The sequence below is a fragment of the Lutra lutra genome, chromosome X (genome assembly GCF_902655055.1).
Source record: "Lutra lutra chromosome X, mLutLut1.2, whole genome shotgun sequence".
Lineage (NCBI taxonomy): Eukaryota > Metazoa > Chordata > Mammalia > Carnivora > Mustelidae > Lutra > Lutra lutra.
Genome location: NC_062296.1, coordinates 82361049 through 82382127, shown reverse-complemented (window position 1 = coordinate 82382127; position 21079 = coordinate 82361049). Strand labels below are relative to the sequence as shown.

The 21079-nt window shown below is 34.4% G+C and overlaps 1 protein-coding gene across 5 annotated transcripts in view; it reads left to right on the top strand.

Moving 5' to 3' along the window:
• CNKSR2 (connector enhancer of kinase suppressor of Ras 2) overlaps positions 1 to 21079 on the top strand; it is a 282715-nt gene that overhangs the window by 138093 nt on the left and 123543 nt on the right. For all 5 annotated transcript variants that reach the window (XM_047716254.1, XM_047716253.1, XM_047716252.1 and 2 more), the window contains exons 7-8: positions 4232 to 4291; positions 7452 to 7520. In XM_047716254.1, the coding sequence (XP_047572210.1) occupies positions 4232 to 4291; positions 7452 to 7520 (129 nt within the window). The remainder of the gene's footprint in view (positions 1 to 4231; positions 4292 to 7451; positions 7521 to 21079) is intronic.

Here is a 21079-nt window from a genome sequence, read left to right as displayed (position 1 = left end):
CAGAAGGTCTTCTGGCAGTTTCAAAACAACATTTATCATAGGCAAAAGGTAATTGCATGGTTCTTCCACTGATAAACTGGGTAGATTGTTCATCGGCTTTCTACCTAATTAGTCAAATCCCCTAGGGTTTCTTAGCTTTGAGAGTTCTAAGCATTATAACAAATGATGGGAAATGTACTCGTTATGATTAAAATATGCAGCTACCTTCTAAAATGCTTTTAAACAACAGTGATTAGCAGAAAATTAAAGGAGAGAGAATGAGAGGTATTGGAACCTATCGAAACTATTATCAGAACCAAGAGATGAGTTGAATAGAGAGGAAGGGGCTTGAGGGGATATTCTTGGAGAAGCCTCTTGGCCTCAGAGAGCTCTTTTGCTGTTAGACACTTGGATTATCCTCAGATGTGCCTTATTTTATTGACTCGACTGTGAGGTTGCTTTGGCTCCCATTGGTTAACTGACATTTGGAGACCGAGTGAAGCAAATGTCATTTTAGCAAGCTAAGCAGGAGAGAGGGAGCTGTTCAAGTCAGCTCCAGAATCAATTAATTTGGTTTGTTTTTTTTTTTAATAAAGAAGAGAGAAGGAAGAATAAAGGTTTTGATGAAATGGAAGACCAGATTTGTCTCAGTTCCAGAGAAAGAGCCATTTGAATTACCTGTCCTCCTACTGTTTCACCCTTTCTCAGAGGTGAACAAGTGATCAGCTCTAATTCTGTAGACTCTTCATTATTTGGAAGATGATTAATTTGAAACTTCATCCAAGCAACTTACGTCTTTTACTTTCTTTGGGTACCTGAGTTTTTTGGCCATTTTTCTCATTAATACTACCAGATGAAGATAAAAAGAATAAAATCAGTTTTGATCATTAAAAGCATTTACAACAAATGGTTTATTAAGGTTAGAAATGAAAATATTACATAAAACAATATCTTTGTTCTTTGTGGCAGTTTTAAAATTGCTTTGAGGTTGCTAGAATTGAACTCTGTATACATAGTTAGATCCTCCTTTATTTAAGCATTTTAAAAATATTTTTATCCATCTGAAAAATTTACTTTAAGTCATATAACATTTAATTACATGAAAATAATGATGAGATCTTCTTCCTTTAAATAACAGATACAGGGCACCTGGGTGGCTCAGTGGGTTAAGCCTCTGCCTTCAGCTCGGGCCATGATCCCAGGGTCCTGGGATCCAGACCCACATCAGGCTCTCTGCTCGGCAGGGAGCCTGCTTCCCCCTCTCTCTCTGCCTGCCTATCTGCCTACTTGTGATCTCTCTCTCTGTCAAGTAAATAAATAAAAAATCTTTTATAAATAAGTAAATAATAAATAACAATACCTGCTTTAACTTACAATTGACACTTTTGAGGTTCCTTTGTGTAATAATCGCACACAAATTTTATTTTCAGAGGCACAACTAGATTATGTCCATGGGTTTTTATTATCTCCATGACTATATTGCCTTTTCTAAACATTTATCTTAGGATATTAGACTTTCTCTATAACCTAATCATTAATGAAACTATTGAGAGCTCTTGTCAAATACCTGAATTCATAATCAGTAATATGCAGTGTTGAAAGAAATGTAGAGAGAAACATAATCAACTTCTGCCTGCCATTTTCAGAGGAGACAGGTCAATAAAATAAATTTGTAAAATATGAAACCCAGTTACTCTTTATAACCACATTGCACATAGAACATGTGTGCTATATAAGAGTCACAGTCTTTCAGAATAGATGTTAATCAGTGAATAGTTGAGTTTGGTACCTACAGTTGCCAAATATTATGTTATAATAAGAAAAGTGAAGGTACACAACTCTCCTGTTAATAAATAGGTAAATCAGGAGCCTAGTGGTTAAGAGTGTGGTCTGGAGTCAGACTGCCTAGGATTGAAACCTGGCCTCACCACCTTGGGCAGACTCCCCAGCTTCTCTGTGCCTCAGTTTCTTTATCCCTAAAACAGAAGTAATGAGGGCCCCTGGGTGGCTCAGTTGGTTAAGCGTGATCCCAGAGTCCCAGGATCCAGCCCTCCATCAGGCTCCCCGCTCAGTGGGGAGTCCACTTCTCCCTCTGACCCTCCCACCTCTCGAGGTTTCACTCTCTCTCAAATAAATTTTAAAAAAATCTTTAAAAAATATAAAACGGAAGTAGCGATAGTTTATACCACATTGGTTATTTTGAAATAAATATAAAATGCTTGAAATAGTCCCTGGCACATTGTAACCAGTAGATAGATATCTGTGATGATGAGAGAATGATAAGTGAAGGCTGTTTTGTATGTCCAAGTAGTATGTCCCGTTTCTTTCCCTGTCTTTTCCCACTTATTCTTTCATGGTCCTTCTGTGTAAAAAACTGAAACAAAATTTAGTGTTTAGCTCTTACAAATATACTTTAAGATTCTTTGTTAATCTGATAGAATTTTGTTAATTCCTGGAGGAAAATGATGGCAAGGATCTTATCCTCTTCTAAGTTCTATAATGGCACCATTATATTTACCATCCCATAAATAATGGGATAAGTGTTAACTTAAAAAGTAAGTATGCTGTACAGTTGTCACCAGTATAAGGTTGAATATTACCATATGGTCATAGGCAACAACAGCTAGCCAATTTCTTAATTAATTTCTCTATGTACTTCTGTTGAGGTTATTTATTTTATATGAAATAATGATGTTGCATTTAAAATACTAGAGTTCACAAGTAAATGAATACCTTTTAAAAATCACATTCATTTTGTTTCATGTTAGTGATCCAGGCTTAGCCATTTTTGGAACAGGTACCAACATTTTAGACATAATACATTACTGAAATGATTTCAGAATTCACACCTACCCAGTTTTTTAATAGTACAATGCCATGAACTTTACTGCTTCTTGTTTTTATTTCTTACTTATTTCAATAAAAATACAAGTCCTTTCAGTTATATGAATATATAATTAACCTAAAGGTATGGGAAATTAACATTATAGTAATTGTCTATACAAGTGCTAAAATTAGTGCTTTTCTGAAATATTGTTGGTTACTATTAAGTCCATTATATTTTAGGCTTTGATTTCATTAAAATTCATATTTTTAATTTTTGAAAGCAATATTTTAAAATGCAAGGAACTTGTATAAGTAAAACATAGGCAATTTTTTTCCAAAGAAAAAAATGGAATCTCACTCTTCTTATTAGGACAAGGACTTCCCGGGGCGCCTGGGTGGCTCAGTGGGTTAAGCCGCTGCCTTCGGCTCGGGTCATGATCTCAGGGTCCTGGGATCGAGTCCCACATCGGGCTCTCTGCTCAGCAAGAAGCCTGCTTCCCTCTCTCTCTCTCTCTCTGCCTTCCTCTCCGTCTACTTGTGATCTCTCTCTGTCAAATAAATAAATAAAATCTTTAAAAAAAATTTTAAAAAAAAGGACAAGGACTTCCCACACCTTACCTCTTAATTATTGATATAGAAGTATTAGATATACTTATTGAAACTTTATCATTGAAAATAAAGGCAGGAAATACAGGATTTCACAAAAGAGATGGAGAAAAAAGTTTACATTAACAATATTTTATCACTCTTCCATTTCTAGTTAGTTGTAGTTGAAGTAGCTCTGTAGAAACCTACCTTTTATTGTGTAATATATATCAAGTATAACATGCTAATAACTAATATTTGAATTTCCCTTTATAACTTTTATTTTGCCACAAAACAAATAGTAAGTACTGTTGAAGGAGTAAGGTGTGTTCTTTCTTCAGAATATTGAATTGCTACGTATTTTAAGTTTCATAGGCAATTTACTTACCAAGTAGTTATTTGATTAAGTTGAGTACAGAGTTTTTTTGTTTTGGGGGGTTTTTTTTAGATTTTTTATTCATTTATTTGTCAGAGAGAGGGAGGGAGAGAGAGCGAGCACAGGCAGACAGAATGGCAGGCAGAGGCAGAGGGAGAAGCAGGCTCCCTGCCGAGCAAGGAGCCCGATGTGGAACTCGATCCCAGGGCGCTGGGATCATGACCTGAGCCGAAGGCAGCTGCTTAACCAACTGAGCCACCCAGGCGTCCCTGAGTACAGGTTTCTTAAGGCAAACTTTAAAAACCAGAACGTTCAGATAGGAATTTTTTACTAGTTTAAACTTGACATTATTGAATATGGATTCATGGAACATGTGGCAATTTTGATAGGATAATTTTTTTAATGATTTTATAATATATTGAAAACATTCCAATTGTATTTTTTTCTGATGCTTTCTTTTTCTAGGGTATGTATATTAAATCAACATATGATGGCCTCCATGTAATTACTGGAACTACAGAAAATGTAAGTATTATAACATTTCAGATTATAGTGTTGTTTTCTTTTTATTGTTAAACAATTTATATATCTCACATAATTGAGGTTGACTTCTGAAGACACGAACAGATTAGGAGAAAAAAACTAAAAGAACACATTGAGTTAGTAACTGCTGGTTTGGGGAGAATTTCAATCATTTTATTTAGTTTAGAGTACCTATTTACTTGGACTAAATCAGATGTTTTCTGTTCACAGCCAGAGATTTGTCTTTGTTAAGTATTTTCTGGCTTATGACAAGTTGCTGTGACGTCTAAAAGAATCCACACTTTCATCTGTCAAATAGTTTAGCTATATTAAGAAACTTACATAAGAAAGAAACATCAGATAATTCAGGCTTTCTGAATATGCATTGTCATTGAGCTTAATTCAATGAAAAGAGAGCATGGTATAGCTCACTGGTTTTCACCGTGAGTTCCCTCCTTGGATCAGCAGCAGCAGCCTCCCTTGGAGACTTGTTAGAGATACAAATTCTTGGGCCCCACCCCAGAACTACTGAATCAGAAATTCTGGAGACCAGCCTGTTTCTTAAGAGATTTTGTTTTTTGTTTTTAAAGATTTTATTTATTTATTTGAGAGAGAAATCATGTGCTTAAGAGAGAGCACGAAAGCTATGGGGAGGGCAGAGGGAGAAGCAGGCTCCCACTGAGTAGGGAGCCTAATGCTGGACTTGATCTCAGGACCCTGGGATCACTATCTGAGCCAAAGGCAGACACCCAACCACCGGAGCCACCCAGGGGCCCCAAGAGATTTTAACAGGTGATTCTAAAATATGCTCAAATTTGAGAACCAAGACAAGCAGCGGGTCAAGAGTCCCTAGGCCTAGGTCCTACAATTGGTTCTGCACCTTAATGGCAGTATAGTTTTTGGTGAGTCACTTACCCTGTCATTGCTTTCATTTCCTCAACTATAAATTGGAAATATTATCTGTATGACATACCTCACTAAGTTGATGTGAAAATAAACTAATAAATGCGAAAGCATATGCAATAAAGAGCTACAGAAATGTGAAGTGATTGTGTTGAGCCTGAACATGATCACTAAAATAGATTTGAATAGTATAATAAATCATTATTCCTTCATTTGGTTGTCCCAGACTTCCATCTTACTCTTAAGCAAGTGCTGAGTTTGAATTTTATTTTCTTTTAGAAATTCTGACAAATTACATGTTTATACTATGTCCCTTCAAAGAAGACTAGGGCGGAGTTAATCTCAAGTTGTTATAGATCTCAATATTTTACTAGCATTTTCTTTTTTTTTTAAATCAACATTCTTTTCATCTAGTTCACTTACTACTTTAATCATTTATTGCCTTTTTGCCCACTCACTTCTCTTGGTTTATTGAGAATAGTGAAACATATAATATACACTACAGTTGGATTACTGTACTAGCTTCACATTTGGTATAAAATATGAGGTCAGAAATATCAGTTATATGCATATTGTCAACCAGTTAAAATTTTTAAATGCAGTAAGGTACTGTGAACAATACTCCTATCATTGATTGATCATTTTTGTTTCTTTGTACATTTCTCTGATCATTCATTTATTCATTTGTTCTTGTAACAAACTTTTGTTTCATGTCTGCTATGTTCCAGGCATGGGGCTAGGTATTGAAAGCATTTTTATTTTTTTAAAGATTTGTTTATTTTTTTATTTGACATAGAGAGAGAGACAGTGAGAGAGGGAACACCAGCAGGGGGAGTGGGAGAGGGAGAAGCAGGCTTCCTGCTGAGCAGGAAGGTGGATGCCGGGTTAATCCCAGGTCCCAGGGATCATGACTTGAGCCAAAGGCAGATGCTTAATGACTGAGCCACCCAGGTACTCCAAAGAATTTTTAAACTAAACTAGCTTGCTTTTCCTAAGGAATGCAACTAGGGGATTATGTGTGTAAACAGGTACTGAAATTTGTGTAGTCAGACAAAGGAAAGAATCATAAATGCTGCAAATGAAACCAGAGAAGTAATCACAGAAATGATTTTGAACTATATCTTAAAGAGTTGATAGGAATGCATCTCTGTATTGTCTGGGGTCTATAAAAAAGTTGAGTACTATGTACTGCTCGTATTAATTACTCAGTAATATTTGATAAATGGTTAGTGACCAAACAAAGATTAATTCTATGAGTAGTTCAGATATGAACCTTATATTAATGGCTTATCATTTAATTCTTTTTTCTTGAAAATATTTTACTATTATTGGTACCCTCAATCATATATCATGAGTAGATCTGTGTTGAGTCTTAGTAAAGCTGCTGACTAAAGTGGTTAAGCTATTTTGCTTTGCTCTGTCCTAGTTTTGTTTTTTTTCTTTTTAGGTAAAATGAGAAGTTTGGACAACATGATATCTAGGGTCCCATCTGACACTCAAAGTCTATGATTTATATGACTTATTCCTTTTTTTACTTATCTGTGAAAGAGATTGTTTCAGTTTCTTTCAATTTTATATACCAACTATCATTTTCTCACACCATGGTTAGAACCATTGGCTTGATATTTTTCTTCCATACTCTCCTTTAAAAAGATCAGTTGTGAGCCAGATAGCACAGGGACCGAGTATAGTTACAGCCCTATTATAGTAATGATTTACACACTTTTCACAATTGTTGCATGGTACTTGTCTGATTTGATGATATGCCTACCTCCTAAAGGTCCTGTGAAAAAAATACATTTTTTTCTTGTTATGGTACCATTCTGAGGGTTGAGTTCATATCCTAGACGAACTACCCTCTTAAGAATATATTTGTGTTATTACTTGAGTAATTGGAATTCTCTGAGCTATTATCCTATCTTGAATTCTGACCTATGACATCATCCTTTTGTGAATTTCAAATTTTGTTGAATTGAGGTTAATATTGTTTCAAGACTTCTTTGTTTTGAAATAATTAGAAATTGGGAATGAATAAAAAATAAACCGGAAATCACTTTTAAAGTAAATCCTACTTTCTATTATTAGTTATCTATAGAGTGCAAATAATATATTAAACATTAGTAGTCATTTTGTTTAATTTTTTAAAGATTAATTAATTTCTTGATCTAATTTAAAGAGGTAAACTTATTGTAGTATTTTCAGGGAAAGGAAATGAGTGATAAAATTTATGTTCTTTATCATTTCCATTATTTAAATTTAGTCACCTGCAGATCGGTGCAAGAAAATCCATGCTGGAGATGAAGTGATTCAAGTTAATCATCAGACTGTGGTATGTATAATTACTTTATGAGTCAGTGGGAGGAAATAATATAAAGATTTGCTAAAGCTTTAAAAGGATATCAATGAGATGAAACGCCTGTTTTTGTACAAAAAGATTGAGTAGCCTTTTTTTCAGATAGCTGAATGAATATTCTTAATTATTTGACAAGATGAGACATAGTTTTTAAAAAACCGTAGTGTTAATACAAGTCTTGGAAATACTGGTGTTGGCTGAGGTTATATATACACATTTCTATATAGACAGGTACAAGATAATGTTATATGCCCCATGAACTGAGATAATAATTTTGGGCTAAAAATTAAAGTGGTGATGCACACAAATTCAGCCTTTTCTGGATAAAACTTTTAAGTTTTACTTTACAAACTACAGAATTACCTAGTAGATATGTTTTGTAAGGGCATACATTCATTCATCTACTTTAATATTGATTTGTTCACAAAGTGTCTGGTAGATTGGTTTATTTGAAATGTTGATTTTTTAAAACAAATTTAAGAATTAATAGCCAAATTGGCTCTTCAGTTCCCAAAAGAGGACTACAGTTTTTGTTTAAAACTGTTGCATGTAACTAAATAAGTTCATAAAATTTTCTTGCTCTGTGAACCTCACAAATCCCTTGCTAAGCTAAGATCTTGAAACAGTGGCGTTTTTCTGTCTATGGTAGACTTTCAAGGGCTATTTTTCTTATTGTTAGTTTTAGAAAATGAATATCATATGATTTTCACTTTGGGCCATTTTCTGTCTCAGTTGATTTACTTTCTTCTTCTGTATCTGCCAAAATAAAGTATACTCTCTAAAACAAATGAAGTTAAAATAATCTGATTATCAATATAATAAACTTCATTTGAAAAAAATGTGTTTTTTTCTGGTAAATATTCTATTTACAGCTCACCATCCTTTGGAGTGAATAATTATTTCTTATTGTGACTTTTAACTAAATTTGTTTTTGCCTGTTCTAGTCATAGAAGAAACTATTAAAAGGAAAGTCTATATTTGGGGGTAAGGAGACTGGTATGAAAAACTCCAGTCTTTCTCACTGTTTCTGATGTGAAGGCAGAAGTCATTTCACTTTTGGCTTTGAGTAAACTGAGAACTTAATGCTATTAGGGAGGGGCTCCTGAACACTGATAATTAAAGTTAAAGTTACACCATTTCTTCAGTGAGTTCATTAACTTAAGTGAATAAAAATTAATGAATTTAAAAATTGTATAGGTGTTTAATAATAATTAATACAGAATTCTGGTCATCAGCAAAGCCTTTCCACACTATGACAGTTCTCATAATGAGAAGTTGTCATTACTAGAAACCATACAAAGTGGTTGTCTCTTGTCCCCTAGGATGAGGATTTGGGCAGTGGCTTAAAGCAGCTGCTTCAGTAGATGGGCAGCTTCTCCCTCTTGCAATGTTCGTGCTACGTCATTTTTGCAATGTGACCTGAACAAATATGACATCTGTTCAATAGCTGGACCAGTTTCCAGTTGGTCAATTCTAAGTAGGTGGAATTAGTCTCTAATGAAAAATAAAATTGCTTAAAGGATACTGTTTGTGGGACAAAGATTCTGATATTGATCAAATGAATATGAAAGTTTTCAAAGGACTACAAGGGAACTAATAAAATCTGTATAGATTGGTAACACTTAAATACTGTGAGAATGTGTAAATACATCTTTGCATCACAGTAATATTCTAAAATATTGAAAGCAACACAGAATGATAGTTGGGGAAACTTGCTTCCAAGTTTTGCCCTGAAATTGACTTTTGGCTTTAATTGAATCATAGTAACTATTTAAGTATGTTTACCTTTTTATAATAATAATAACCATAGCCAATGTTTACTGAGTTCTTACAGTGTGCCGAGCATCGTATTACATACTTTACATATTTCATCTCATTTGCTACTTAAAATAATTATACAAAAAGTGCATGTGGAAATTGAAACCCAGAATGATTAACTCACCTGCAACTCAAAGCTCTCTAAGGCCTTCGGTTTTAGTATATTCTCTCCCCAAACTCAAATTACAAAATTATCAAGCAAAAGGGGTAAGAAGTCTAATGATCATGTAAGTGAAACTCAGGTTCAGTGAGAGATTAAGGGGGGCTGGCAAAGGTAAGAGAAGAGGAAGGGGAGTGAGAATTTACATAACTAGGGCAGTGAATCAGTTGGAATAAAATTAGAAATGGGTTAGAAATTTAACTTTATTGCTACTTCCTCACTCCTTTCCTTCAGGTCTATATGTACAATGCCAGGCACACATTAAGAGCTCAATAAAAATTAACCTTCCAACCCACCTTCCCCCCTTTTACCTGCAACAACTCTTGGGCCAATTGGAGTCTGGCGTCTCGACAGACTGCTACTAGAACCTAAATGTTTGTTTTGGATGATAATAAAGACATCCTCTGACAGGAGAATGTGTTCAATTCCTTAAAAGTAACTTTCCTTAAAAATATGATCAATTACCAGATTATCTTCTTTGTGTTCAAATGAGAGGCCTATTTGTGTAAGAATGGCTCATTTTATTAAATGCAGCCTAGTCTGCTCTCTCTTTCTTGCTGTTGCCTCCTTTGTGGTCTGTACAGTGCTTTTAACTTCTTACTAGACAATATACAGAGGTGATGAAATGGAAATTATCTTGGTTTTGTTACTATAAAAGGTTTGGTAGGTAGATAAATGAGTTGAAACAAGTATAAATTATTTGTAGTCTACTGTTACCCCTTCTGTCCCTTCATTAATTACCAAAGACATTAAGGGTTAGTTATGATATAATAACTACATTAAGGGGTAGACTAATACATTTGAAACACTTATTTAATATTATTTTTTAATCCAGTAATTAATTGACCAGAATAGTGGGATAATTGCCAATATTGTTCTATACCAATTTAGATTCAATAATGAAGAGTATTGTTCAGTCTTATATTTTGAATGTTATTAGCCCAGTTAGTATTTTTTTGTAATGCTAAAATTTATTACTGCTAAAGGTAGTAATATTCAATATAAAATCTGACAACTTTTCTTATTTTAAAATACATAGAAAAGCATCTTGAAATTTTTCCCTAAGGTCTGAGAAAGTTGAATAACTCACAGATGAATTCAAATACTATTTTTAAAAAATTGTTAGTATGGTATATCTTCAAGATGTCCAATTAGATGTATGTATTTTCTAGTTTGCTCTCTCTTTAAAACGTATATTTTCTTATTTGAAGTGAAACTGGAAGTCTTATGTCCTTTTTCATATTGCTATATTCTTTATTATAAATGGCTTTTAAGCTTTTCAAATCAACCTACTTCTGTGGCTGAGAAACTGTGGCTGCCAGGTAGGAAGAAGAAAAAATCATGAACATCCAAGCAAAGCAGACTGAGCCCTATTGCATGTCTTCCCCGCCAGTGAAGATCCAACTCCTCAAAGCTGCTGGAATCTCCCAAGATTTTTTCCACTTCATCTGCCACTACATCCCTCTCTCTGGGAGATACCTCGGCATAGTTTGAACCAGCAACTCTGCCCTCACGATGCACTTTTAACACGTTTTTTTAGCTGATGAGATTATTTATAGTTATTAAATCTATTGGGGCATATTCCTAATGAATCTGTTAAATTTTATGTTAATACTGTTTTTGGTGTGTAAGTGTTTTAAAGATTCTATCCATACTAAAAACAGATATTTTCTTCTTAGGAGTATCAGTTCAAAGGAGTGGGGTATGTGGTGGTTGAATCCAGCATTTGGAAAATTTCCTTTCATTTTGTGTAAATATTAAAACATATTCACTATTATTTTGAAAGGTCTTCTGGAACCTGGTGACTACCTTCTGGCACAAAATGGTTTAATACATGTGGCTACAGAGGCTACTGGAGTGGAAAATAACTAGGTTGGGATAGTCAAAAAGATAGATTAGAGCAAATAGTTGGGATGTTGGACATTGATTAGTGAGAAATGGAAGATGAGTACTGTAAGCTAGTGTTCTTTATTATACACCAAATGGTAAACATTGCTCAAAAAGACTTACAGGTTGTGGCAGTGGGGGCTGGGGAAAGGGAACATATTAAAGGACTATTGAGTCATCTGGAAAGGTCATTCTAGCTTCATTTATATAATTCTCAAAAGTATCTCCCTTATTCTCTCTTACTCTCACGTCTAGTCTCTCCTTTTTGACTTTGTCTTCACCCTCTTGCTCCTTTAACCCCAAAACAGGAGATTATCATTTACAAGGGAAACCAGCATCATCAGAATGGATACAAAATGTGGTGACCCTTTAAAGTCCAGCTCTCCCCTCCCCTCCCACTCACCCTACTGCCCAGTCCCTGAACTTCAGCAGGAAGTTGGATGGCTTATTGAATGGAATCAGTACCATGATATTGACTAACACCAGATGTTCTTTCTTTCTCTCTCTGTTTTTAAATTTACTAAATTGTTGTCTTTGTTTTTTAAGGTTTTTTTTTTTCTTAATTCCATTTTCTTCTTTCCCTTACATCTCACTTGACTGTTTTTTCCTCCATTCTTGACCTTGCTCACTCTTTTTTATTTTTGCCTATTTTTTTCTGTACTTCCTTCTCAGATGAGGAAGTATTTATCTTATAATTCCTTACGCCCAAAATATTGAAAACCGACACCTCAAATGGAAATACTCACATCTTATTCCTGTAAACCCAAGGTGTTGCTAGAGTACAGAGGTTGAATACATTAGCATGGCATTTAACCTATAGCTTAATGAATGACTATGAAAATACCATAATATAACTCTATTAGGGTTCTAAGAAATTGGTATTCTGAAACAAAGTTAATTGTGCTCTTTTGGAAGGGAAAGAAATCATGAAGAGTCATTTATCAAAAATTAAAGGAAACAATGCATGATAGTTTTCAGTTATTCATAGTAGTATTTTATTTCAGGTTCTGCCTTACATAGTAGGTAGTTTATGAGATTATCATAAGTTTTTTCTTTTATTTTGCACTAAACATTGTAGATTTGATGAGAATGTGTGGAAACTGGTTTCGAAGTGCCACATATTGATATAAACTATATATTATATTTTGCCTTGAAAAATCAACTCATTACTTTATTATCAATACAGTATTTTGTGAGTTTTCTGTTACCAACTGAAATTTATTATATTAAGTCTTTATATAAAGGAGATAAATTTTATGATGCGTTAATGATGGTAACTTGCTATTAACCAATTTATTTTTTCTGCAGATTTCTACATCCTGACTTATTTCTTTTTTAAGTCTATACTTCTTACTAGCTTCACCAGGAAAAATGTAACCGCCTTTCAAAATGGTTACTCCCAATTTATTTTTATTAGTAATATGTATACATCCTTTGGTATCAACAGGCAGTTAATATAATCCAGTTATTTTACATGGAATTTTAGGGGTTTTTTTAATATATAAGTGATTATTTTGTATGTTTCAAATGTACCTATTGGCTGATGTTCTTACCTGCTTTGGCTTATTAAGAGTGCAACTCAACTTGCAAATCAGTATCCATAGCTGCGGCCCTTTTCCTTCCCGTATAGAAAAGGCAAAAATCAGCCAGTCACAATTGCCTAATTTACTTTCTGTCTGTAATAGGGGTGGGCAATTAGTAGATAATATTTAACTGTCTGAAAAAGATAAAAATTATTGCATGAAAGGGAAACACATTAGAGCACCATAACACAGGAAAGTCAAGAGATAATGATAATAATCTCAAATTCTTTTTAGGTTATTTAGCCCTAGGATTCAAATATAGGCTTCATCCACAAAATTAATATTCTGATCAGCCTAGTGGCTGAAATTTTAGGTAATGTAACCACTAATTACTTTTACATTTCTCTCATCATACTACCCTAATACTGGGTAATAGAGAATTTTTTTGAGCTAGAACAAATGGCTGAGAGAGTTCAGTATGGGCCCACTTGGAGCTGACACTGAGTTACCTTTTTTGTCTGAGTTGTTGGATTTCTGGTAAGATGATTTCTAAAGATAACTGTTACAGTGAAAGTATTTTGAGCCATTATGGAAGTTCTTAAATTTTTTATTGATAAAGATTTCCAATGATGTTTATTTAGCTATATATATGCATATATATACATGCTTTGGTTTTGTTTTCATACATATAGACATCTATTGCAGTATTTGCTTATATTTTCAAGTAAACATGTCTTTGTTAAATGTCTGACAATAACTGATATCATAAACATTATTCACAGCAAAAGCACATTTTTAAGCATGTCACTTTTTGAATAGCAGGGTTTGGGTTACTTTTAACTATTTTTTTCATTTGGATTCCCAAATTAAATTTAAGCATGGCTTTTCATAAGTATAGAAATTTTCTTTATTCTTTCTCAGAATTCTTATAAGTAGGAGCTATAGATTTTTAGATAACAGTGCTTTGTTTCATTCTTTAGTTTTGTTGACTAAGACTCTATTTTAAGATGTGTATTTGCAGTATCTCTGCAAGAACAGAAATGAAATATAGGAAGGAATGGCTGAAATGTAATAATTTCCTAATATGTAAACACAAAATTATTTTAAAATTTAACTCATGTAAATATCTTAAAACTTTTAGCTAAAAACCTGTATTATTATGGTTCTTTTAAAATATGTTCTTGATTTTTGGGAGATGAGATTCGGTAGTATGATCAAAGATTCTCCCCAAAAGCCTTTCACTATAATGTGATTGTCTTCTTCCTCCATCTTTCCCTCGCTAAGGCTTTCAAATTCATTCAATTATATGTTTTGGAATGAAATAAAAATAGCATTGGCTTTGATTCAGTTTGCTATAGCATATACAAAGGTAAACCATTAAGCCTCCAAAATAAATCTTTGGCCTTCAGAGACCACAGCATTACCAAATACCATATGGAAATGGAAGAAGGGAAAGAGAGCTGTATGCTCAAAATGCTAAATTGTACCCACAGTTCTTGAATCAGCCAGCCACAGAAGCAGAGACACCAGTGATAGAAAGGCTGCGGTTAGGGTATGTGATAGATAACAGGAGATGATGCAAGTAACAGGATAAGTAAATGTGTCAATTTGGTGAAAACTATTTGGGTGAGTCGTAAAATGTAAAGAAAAAAAAATGATGACTGTTTTCTTCTTCCCACAAGCTTCCCCATGAGCCAATAAAAAAATTCGGATGTAGCTTTACAGAACTTGTTGGTTATGGAGGAAAAAACTCCAGGAAGGTGGTGTGCAATAGGTAAAAGTACTAGTTATTGTAGTCCCAAGTTGACTTTCTGCCTTGGACTACTTCTTCATTCTACAGCAGTAATAAATGTGCTTTCTCTTTAAATATAGTACAAACATTGTATATATGACTCTCTGAAATTCACATGAAAATATTAAGTACAAAGACATACACGTAAACCAAATTATGAGCAACTCAACATGGTCCAAATTTTAGAGTAAAATTAAGCCATATAAAAAACAAATGCCTTAGAAAACAAATGCCTTGATGTCCTCTTATTTCACTGGGTAAGTGCCTTTTAAAGTTAAGGAGGATGTGAGATGAAGAGTGCAAGGAATAAAGATGTAAGATTGTGGGGGTTTTCCCCTAATGAAAATAAAACCTTTAATTCCCATATTCCTTCTTTTCAAATGCTTGTTCCTTTTCTCTTCTCCCAGGATTACCTTTACTAAACTAATGTTTATAAAAATATCAACACTAAGGTTTTATATAAAATAGTTACACCTTAAGGCATTTCTGCATACTGTGAATTACCTATTTAAATTACTTCATGGCTAGAATTTAAAATCTTTGTGTGTGTGTGTGTGTGTGTGTGTAGTTACTTAGCCAAATGCATACCTTCCGGCTTATATTCACTTATATTTGAACCATGGGCAAATCTCTGTTTCTACTCAGTAAGTGAATGGAAGAGCAGAATTAGGGTATCTCCAAACATACTATAATTTAATATTGTAAGAACTTCTCATTAATATTTTGTGGAAAAAGATGAATTTAGGTGAAGGTGAAGTTTCTAGATTGGTACTCAAGTTTTATAGTTCTAGGATCTTTGTAAGATACTGTATATCAAAATTCATTACTTCCAAAATGTTTATAACTATGACATTTCTTCCACATAGGTTGTTTTGCTAAAGAAAGAGGAAGTCACAGATATAAAATGTTGATTTTATTAGGTATATCAATAGCTTAATAATGTGAAGAAATAGAACATTATAATAAATATCTCAGCAACAGAAAATTTGGTAAAGACAGAGTGTCACTAGTCACAGCATAGTGGGTTCTGTATTAAATTAAGTCTCTAAAGTGCTTTTAAAAGAGTAGAAGGACATTTGGGTATATCATGGCTCATGTCATCAGACATTCATATAGGCACACCTCAAGTCTCTTTGAAATATCCTTTGTGAAGAGGTATAATTTATACAACTTGTGAGTAAAAGTGTATATACACAGAAGCATGTATAAATGTTAATGAATCTGTTACTTTGTCTTGTGAAGGATAATAACTTTAAAAATAGTTTAAGAAATGTTCTATCTTCCTATCTAGGTATAGAGATGCTTTCTTGTAACTCCAAATACAACTGTGCTAAAGGTAAAGAAGTTCTGGGTTGATAGGCTTCAGTTGTTACCTTTATGCTTATTTTAACTTTGGCTTCTTGGGACCATAGTGTAGAGCTTCTTTTTGTACTCTGATCAAATACTTCACCAAGTGTTTGGGAATCAGATAGGCTAGGGTATGACCTAAAGGGATCAGAGACTACTTCTTCCCTCTTTGTACCAAGAGGAAAAGAAGCCACTCATCTCTTCAGCACCAACCCCAAAGCCTCTTATACACCTAATCTGGGCAACTCATTGTCCAGGGACCTGCCACTTATGTTGGCCGTCACCCCAGGAATTACAAGGCCCACATACAAGAAAGCAGAACCTCTGTTTTTTAACATTGGGTTACCTTAAAGACTTTCTTGGGAAATTTAATCTGGTTTGTGTTGTATGTAAAATATATTTCAGTGTGCAAGTTGGCGATTATATCTAAACTAGTAAGTAATATGGCTTGCCATTGCTTAGAGACACTGGCTTGTGCTACCTTGGACAATCACGAAGATAATATTAGTAGTTCAGCATATGTGAAAAACATATTATCTATAACTAATACATAATTTGTATAAGATGCATATGGTGATTTTTAAAATACTCATTCCAACCCATGAACTTAATATGAATGAAATATTCTTAAAAATGTTGAGGAGAAAATTGGACTACTTACAAACACTTTAAAACAGTTTTCTGGTATAAAAAATTTTAAAAATGCTTCTATAATGTGTATGACAGAGCAGAGTCTTTCTATGACAAATAGGAACTTTATCCACTGTTAACATTCCTTTTCATAATGACATCACTGTGACTTTAGATCTGGAGTATCCAAGATGCAAATACTACTTTTTTCAAATGTTCACTTATAAGAAAGTTTATTTGATAATTTAGGGTAAAGAATGTCTATTATAGCTTTAATATCTTCAAGTATATACATTTAGAGGAAAATTTAATACATCTTGGTTTTGCATACTAAATTCCTGTTGGAGTTTCAAGGCACTTTATTGTCTCTGAAACACTTTCATTCTCATATCACCATATGATGTCACTAGTCAAGTTTTTATCAGATATTAAGTATCTGCCATTTGTAAAGCAAGCATTATTTGCAAGTATATCCAGACAGGACTCTGGTTTTATTCTCAAATAAATAAATAAATAAATAAATAAATAAATAAAACAAAAAAACCTGGAAATCCAGTTTTAGGAGGGTAGCTGGGGAGGGTGAGGGAAAATACGCAACTTTAATAAGAGGCCGTATGTGAAAAAATGCCACTAGAGAGATACAGTGTGCTATGAGATTCACGTGAGGAAAATAGAGTTCTAGATGTTGAGAAGATTTATGATGGGTATTGCACTCACAGTGAGCCATTATGGATACATAAGATTTTGTAGGTGGGAGGCCAGTTAACAATCAGAAGGAAGGGTGCTTTTGCAGAGACGTGGCCGAGGAAGAAAGCAGTGTTGAGGAGAGTGTATATTTCAATCCACCACCTCTTCCACCCATAGAGAACTGGAAGCTGCTCAAAACAGTGATACTTTTTCTTACGCTTTTCTCCACTCCCTCAAACTCCACATCCCCTTCACCTGTTGACCTCCTAAGAAATTGAGCTTATGCCAATAGAAAGCCTCTCCTCTGTCCGAAAGGACAGGTTGGATGTCCCTTTTGGGGGCTCCCATTGCACTTCTATTCACCCTATATTGAGGTTCTTCTCTTTATTGTAAATGTTTCCCGCTGCTCAGTATGCTCTTTAACGAAGCTCAGGCTAATGTATGCACCATTACATGCATACTACATGGAAGGTACATGAGAAATAAACTGACTGTAAGTTATTATAGTTAATCTTAAAAACATTAAGCACTTAAAATATTCTGGACATGGGCGAGTCACTGCCTTCAAGGGCTCATCGTATAGTACAGCAGTTCTCAAAATGTGCTTCCTAGACCAGTAGCCTGAGCACCACTTGGGAATGTGTTTGTTTTTTTTTTTAAAGTTCCTTATATGCTGCTGTTTGATGTTTTTTGCTGTTTGATGTTTTTTGTTTTTTTTTTAACATTCTATTTATTTATTTGAGAGAGAGAGAGACAGTGAGAGAGAGCATGAGCGAGGAGAAGGTCAGAGGGAGAAGCAGACTCCCCGTGGAGCTGGGAGCCCGATGCGGGACTCAATCCCGGGACTCCAGGATCATGACCTGAGCTGAAGGCAGTCGCTTAACCAACTGAGCCACCCAGGCGCCCGGGAATGTGTTTTTAAAATGCAGATGTCACCTCAGACCTACTGGATCAAAAACTGAGTGTTAAAACACAGTATTCTGGTTTAACAAGCTTTCCAGGTGATTCTAACACATGCTAAAGTTTGAGAGACCCATTAAAGAAAAATCAAGACAAGACAGCTGTGGCCATATTGACGAAGGAGCTATTTGAGGAAGTGATTCTTTAGTTGGGCCTTCAGAGAGCTTTTCAAAGGTTTTTAAGGGAAGAACACTGTCTCACTGTAGCAGCATTTCGGAGGTACAAAACACTAGAGGCAGAAAGACCAGTTAGGACTCTACTTTAAATCTAGCAATCAGGTAAAGCAAGCCAGAACTAAGGAAGGAAGAAGGGACATTAGTTGCTAGGATCTATTCTTTAGGACAAGTGGATTAAAAAGGAAGGGAAGTGGTCATAGGTGACCCCATGCTCCAAATTTGAGACAACAATGGGGAACTTTTTTACTGATGTTGAATGAGAGCAGGGAGATAATGAGTTTGATTTTCAAAATGTTGCATTCATTTGAATTACCAATGGGATATTTAGAGGGTGGGGCATGCTTGCTCTCGTAATGCTTTGTGCTTTAGAATTAAACAGACTTGAATATAAATTCTGGCTTTGCCACTTAACCAAATTTATAATATTGGCTGAGAAAACTTAGAAACTCTTTTTGCTTCAGTTTCTTCACATGTGAAATGGGTTTAATAGTTTCCCTCATACAGATGTTAAGACTGAAAATTCAAAGAAAAGAAACATAGTTATGAAGAATATAGCATAGTGAATTATTGTTGCTTGATTATTCAGTAGCTATTAGTAAGGATGAACTGAACTGTTGGAAGTATGTTACTAGAGTTCTAGGAGGCAGGGATGATTAGATGTGAGAGGCATACACACAAAGTTGGCACTGGAAGCTCTGGAAAGAGAGGAGACCTTTGTAGGAAGATGGGATGCAGTTTTAGAAAGGAGCCTAACAGTTAGCCTGGGGTAAACACCTGCATTTATTCGTTGTGAGGAGGGAGAAAAGACAGAGAACAAGCAATCAGAGATGTACCAGGACATAATCTGTTGTTATATCACCTATTTGCATTTTCCTACCCATTCTGCGTATTACAGTTGGAATGAGTCATGACTTTGGAAATCTATTGTAATCATTTAGTCTCTGCAAGAATATTGAAACATCTCTTTTGGTATTGAGCTCACTATTTTACAAGTCAGCTGATTCCTTTTTGGATGTCTTTGATTATTAGTATATTTTTCTTCACATGTATCCTTAACCCACTGTCTTGTGAAATTTTTTACCTTATTTAATTCCTTTCCATATTAGTGGATTAGCCTCTTATGTTAGCCACCACTAGGATCCCTTCTTCCTTCTTTCAGATCTCCCTCAATCTTCCACAACAGAAAAGCTTTTATTGCAGCCAATGTAAAGAATACATGACAATCATTTTTTTTAATTACTTTTATATCATTACATGGTTTCTAATTCGGGTCTGTCACACAATATTTTCAAACTATAGCCAGAAAGAAAGGGGAAAGTGGAGAGGTTATCTTGGAAAATGATTATTTTGCTTATTTTCACATGAAGTTCTAACTCATATATTGCCTCTTTATATCATACCAACAACCCATGCCCCCCTATAATCTTCAACCATAAGTATCTCAATAGCAGTTAAAAGAAAAATAAATTAATTTCAAGAATTCACTATGCCTTATTATATGGCTGAAAATGTGTTAGGATATCACAGAACCAAAGCTGGGAATCATTTTTCCTAGAGCTTTAATACCATGTCATATTTGCCCTTGAACAGAACATGGTACAACCCAATAAATGGTTACAATTGTTACAAATTATATATAGTAGACAACATAGAAGCTAATGAAGAAATGAACCAAATTAGAGAGTTTGAGATAGCTCCTAGGAAAAGGACTATTTGAATGAGAGACTTGAGGTCTGGTTGCTGTTTAGGAGTGTAGAAGCCCTGGGTGGGACTGGTACAGCTAAAACCTACATCTGTTATTGAGAAAAATGTCACACATAGGCTGTGAATTGCTCAGCCACCTTCATTCCCATTCAGTAATTAATATGTGAACCTGATTTAACAGTTAATTATCTACTGAAATCATTCACTGAACCAAAAATCAACAGATAATACAGTTCTTATAAACACAGCTGGGCAATTTTTTTTTTTTTTTTTTGCTAATCCCCTGAAAGTATAATTAGTAGAGAAGATGTGGCTCCCCCATCACTAACTTTTACTGTTTTAAATATTGTTGTCTTTCTGGTTCTATACTTTTCTGTGGAAATTGTCCCTATATAATAAACAGTCCTCATTAAGTAATTCATAAAATTCATGATTTTCTAAATGGAATATTACTATTCATGGACTAAGTCCATTTATTTTGTTCATCTTGTTGTTTACAAGAATAATGTGTTTATCACTAAAAGTTCAGCAAATAGAAGTATAAAGAGGAAAATATAGACTGTAGACCTTATTCCCCTTTTTTTAAAAAAACATTTTTTTATTTATTTTCAGCATAACAGTATTCATTGTTTTTGTACCACACCCAGTGCTCCATGCAATCCGTGCCCTCTCTAATACCCACCACCTGGTTCCCCCAACCTCCCACCCCCCAACCTCTTCAAACCCTTCAGATTGTTCTTCAGAGTCCATAGTCTCTCATTGTTCACCTCGACCTTATTCCCCTTTAACACAACCACTGCTCATGATGTTTTGTGTCTCTATGTTTTCTATATTTATATAATTTTTTTTAC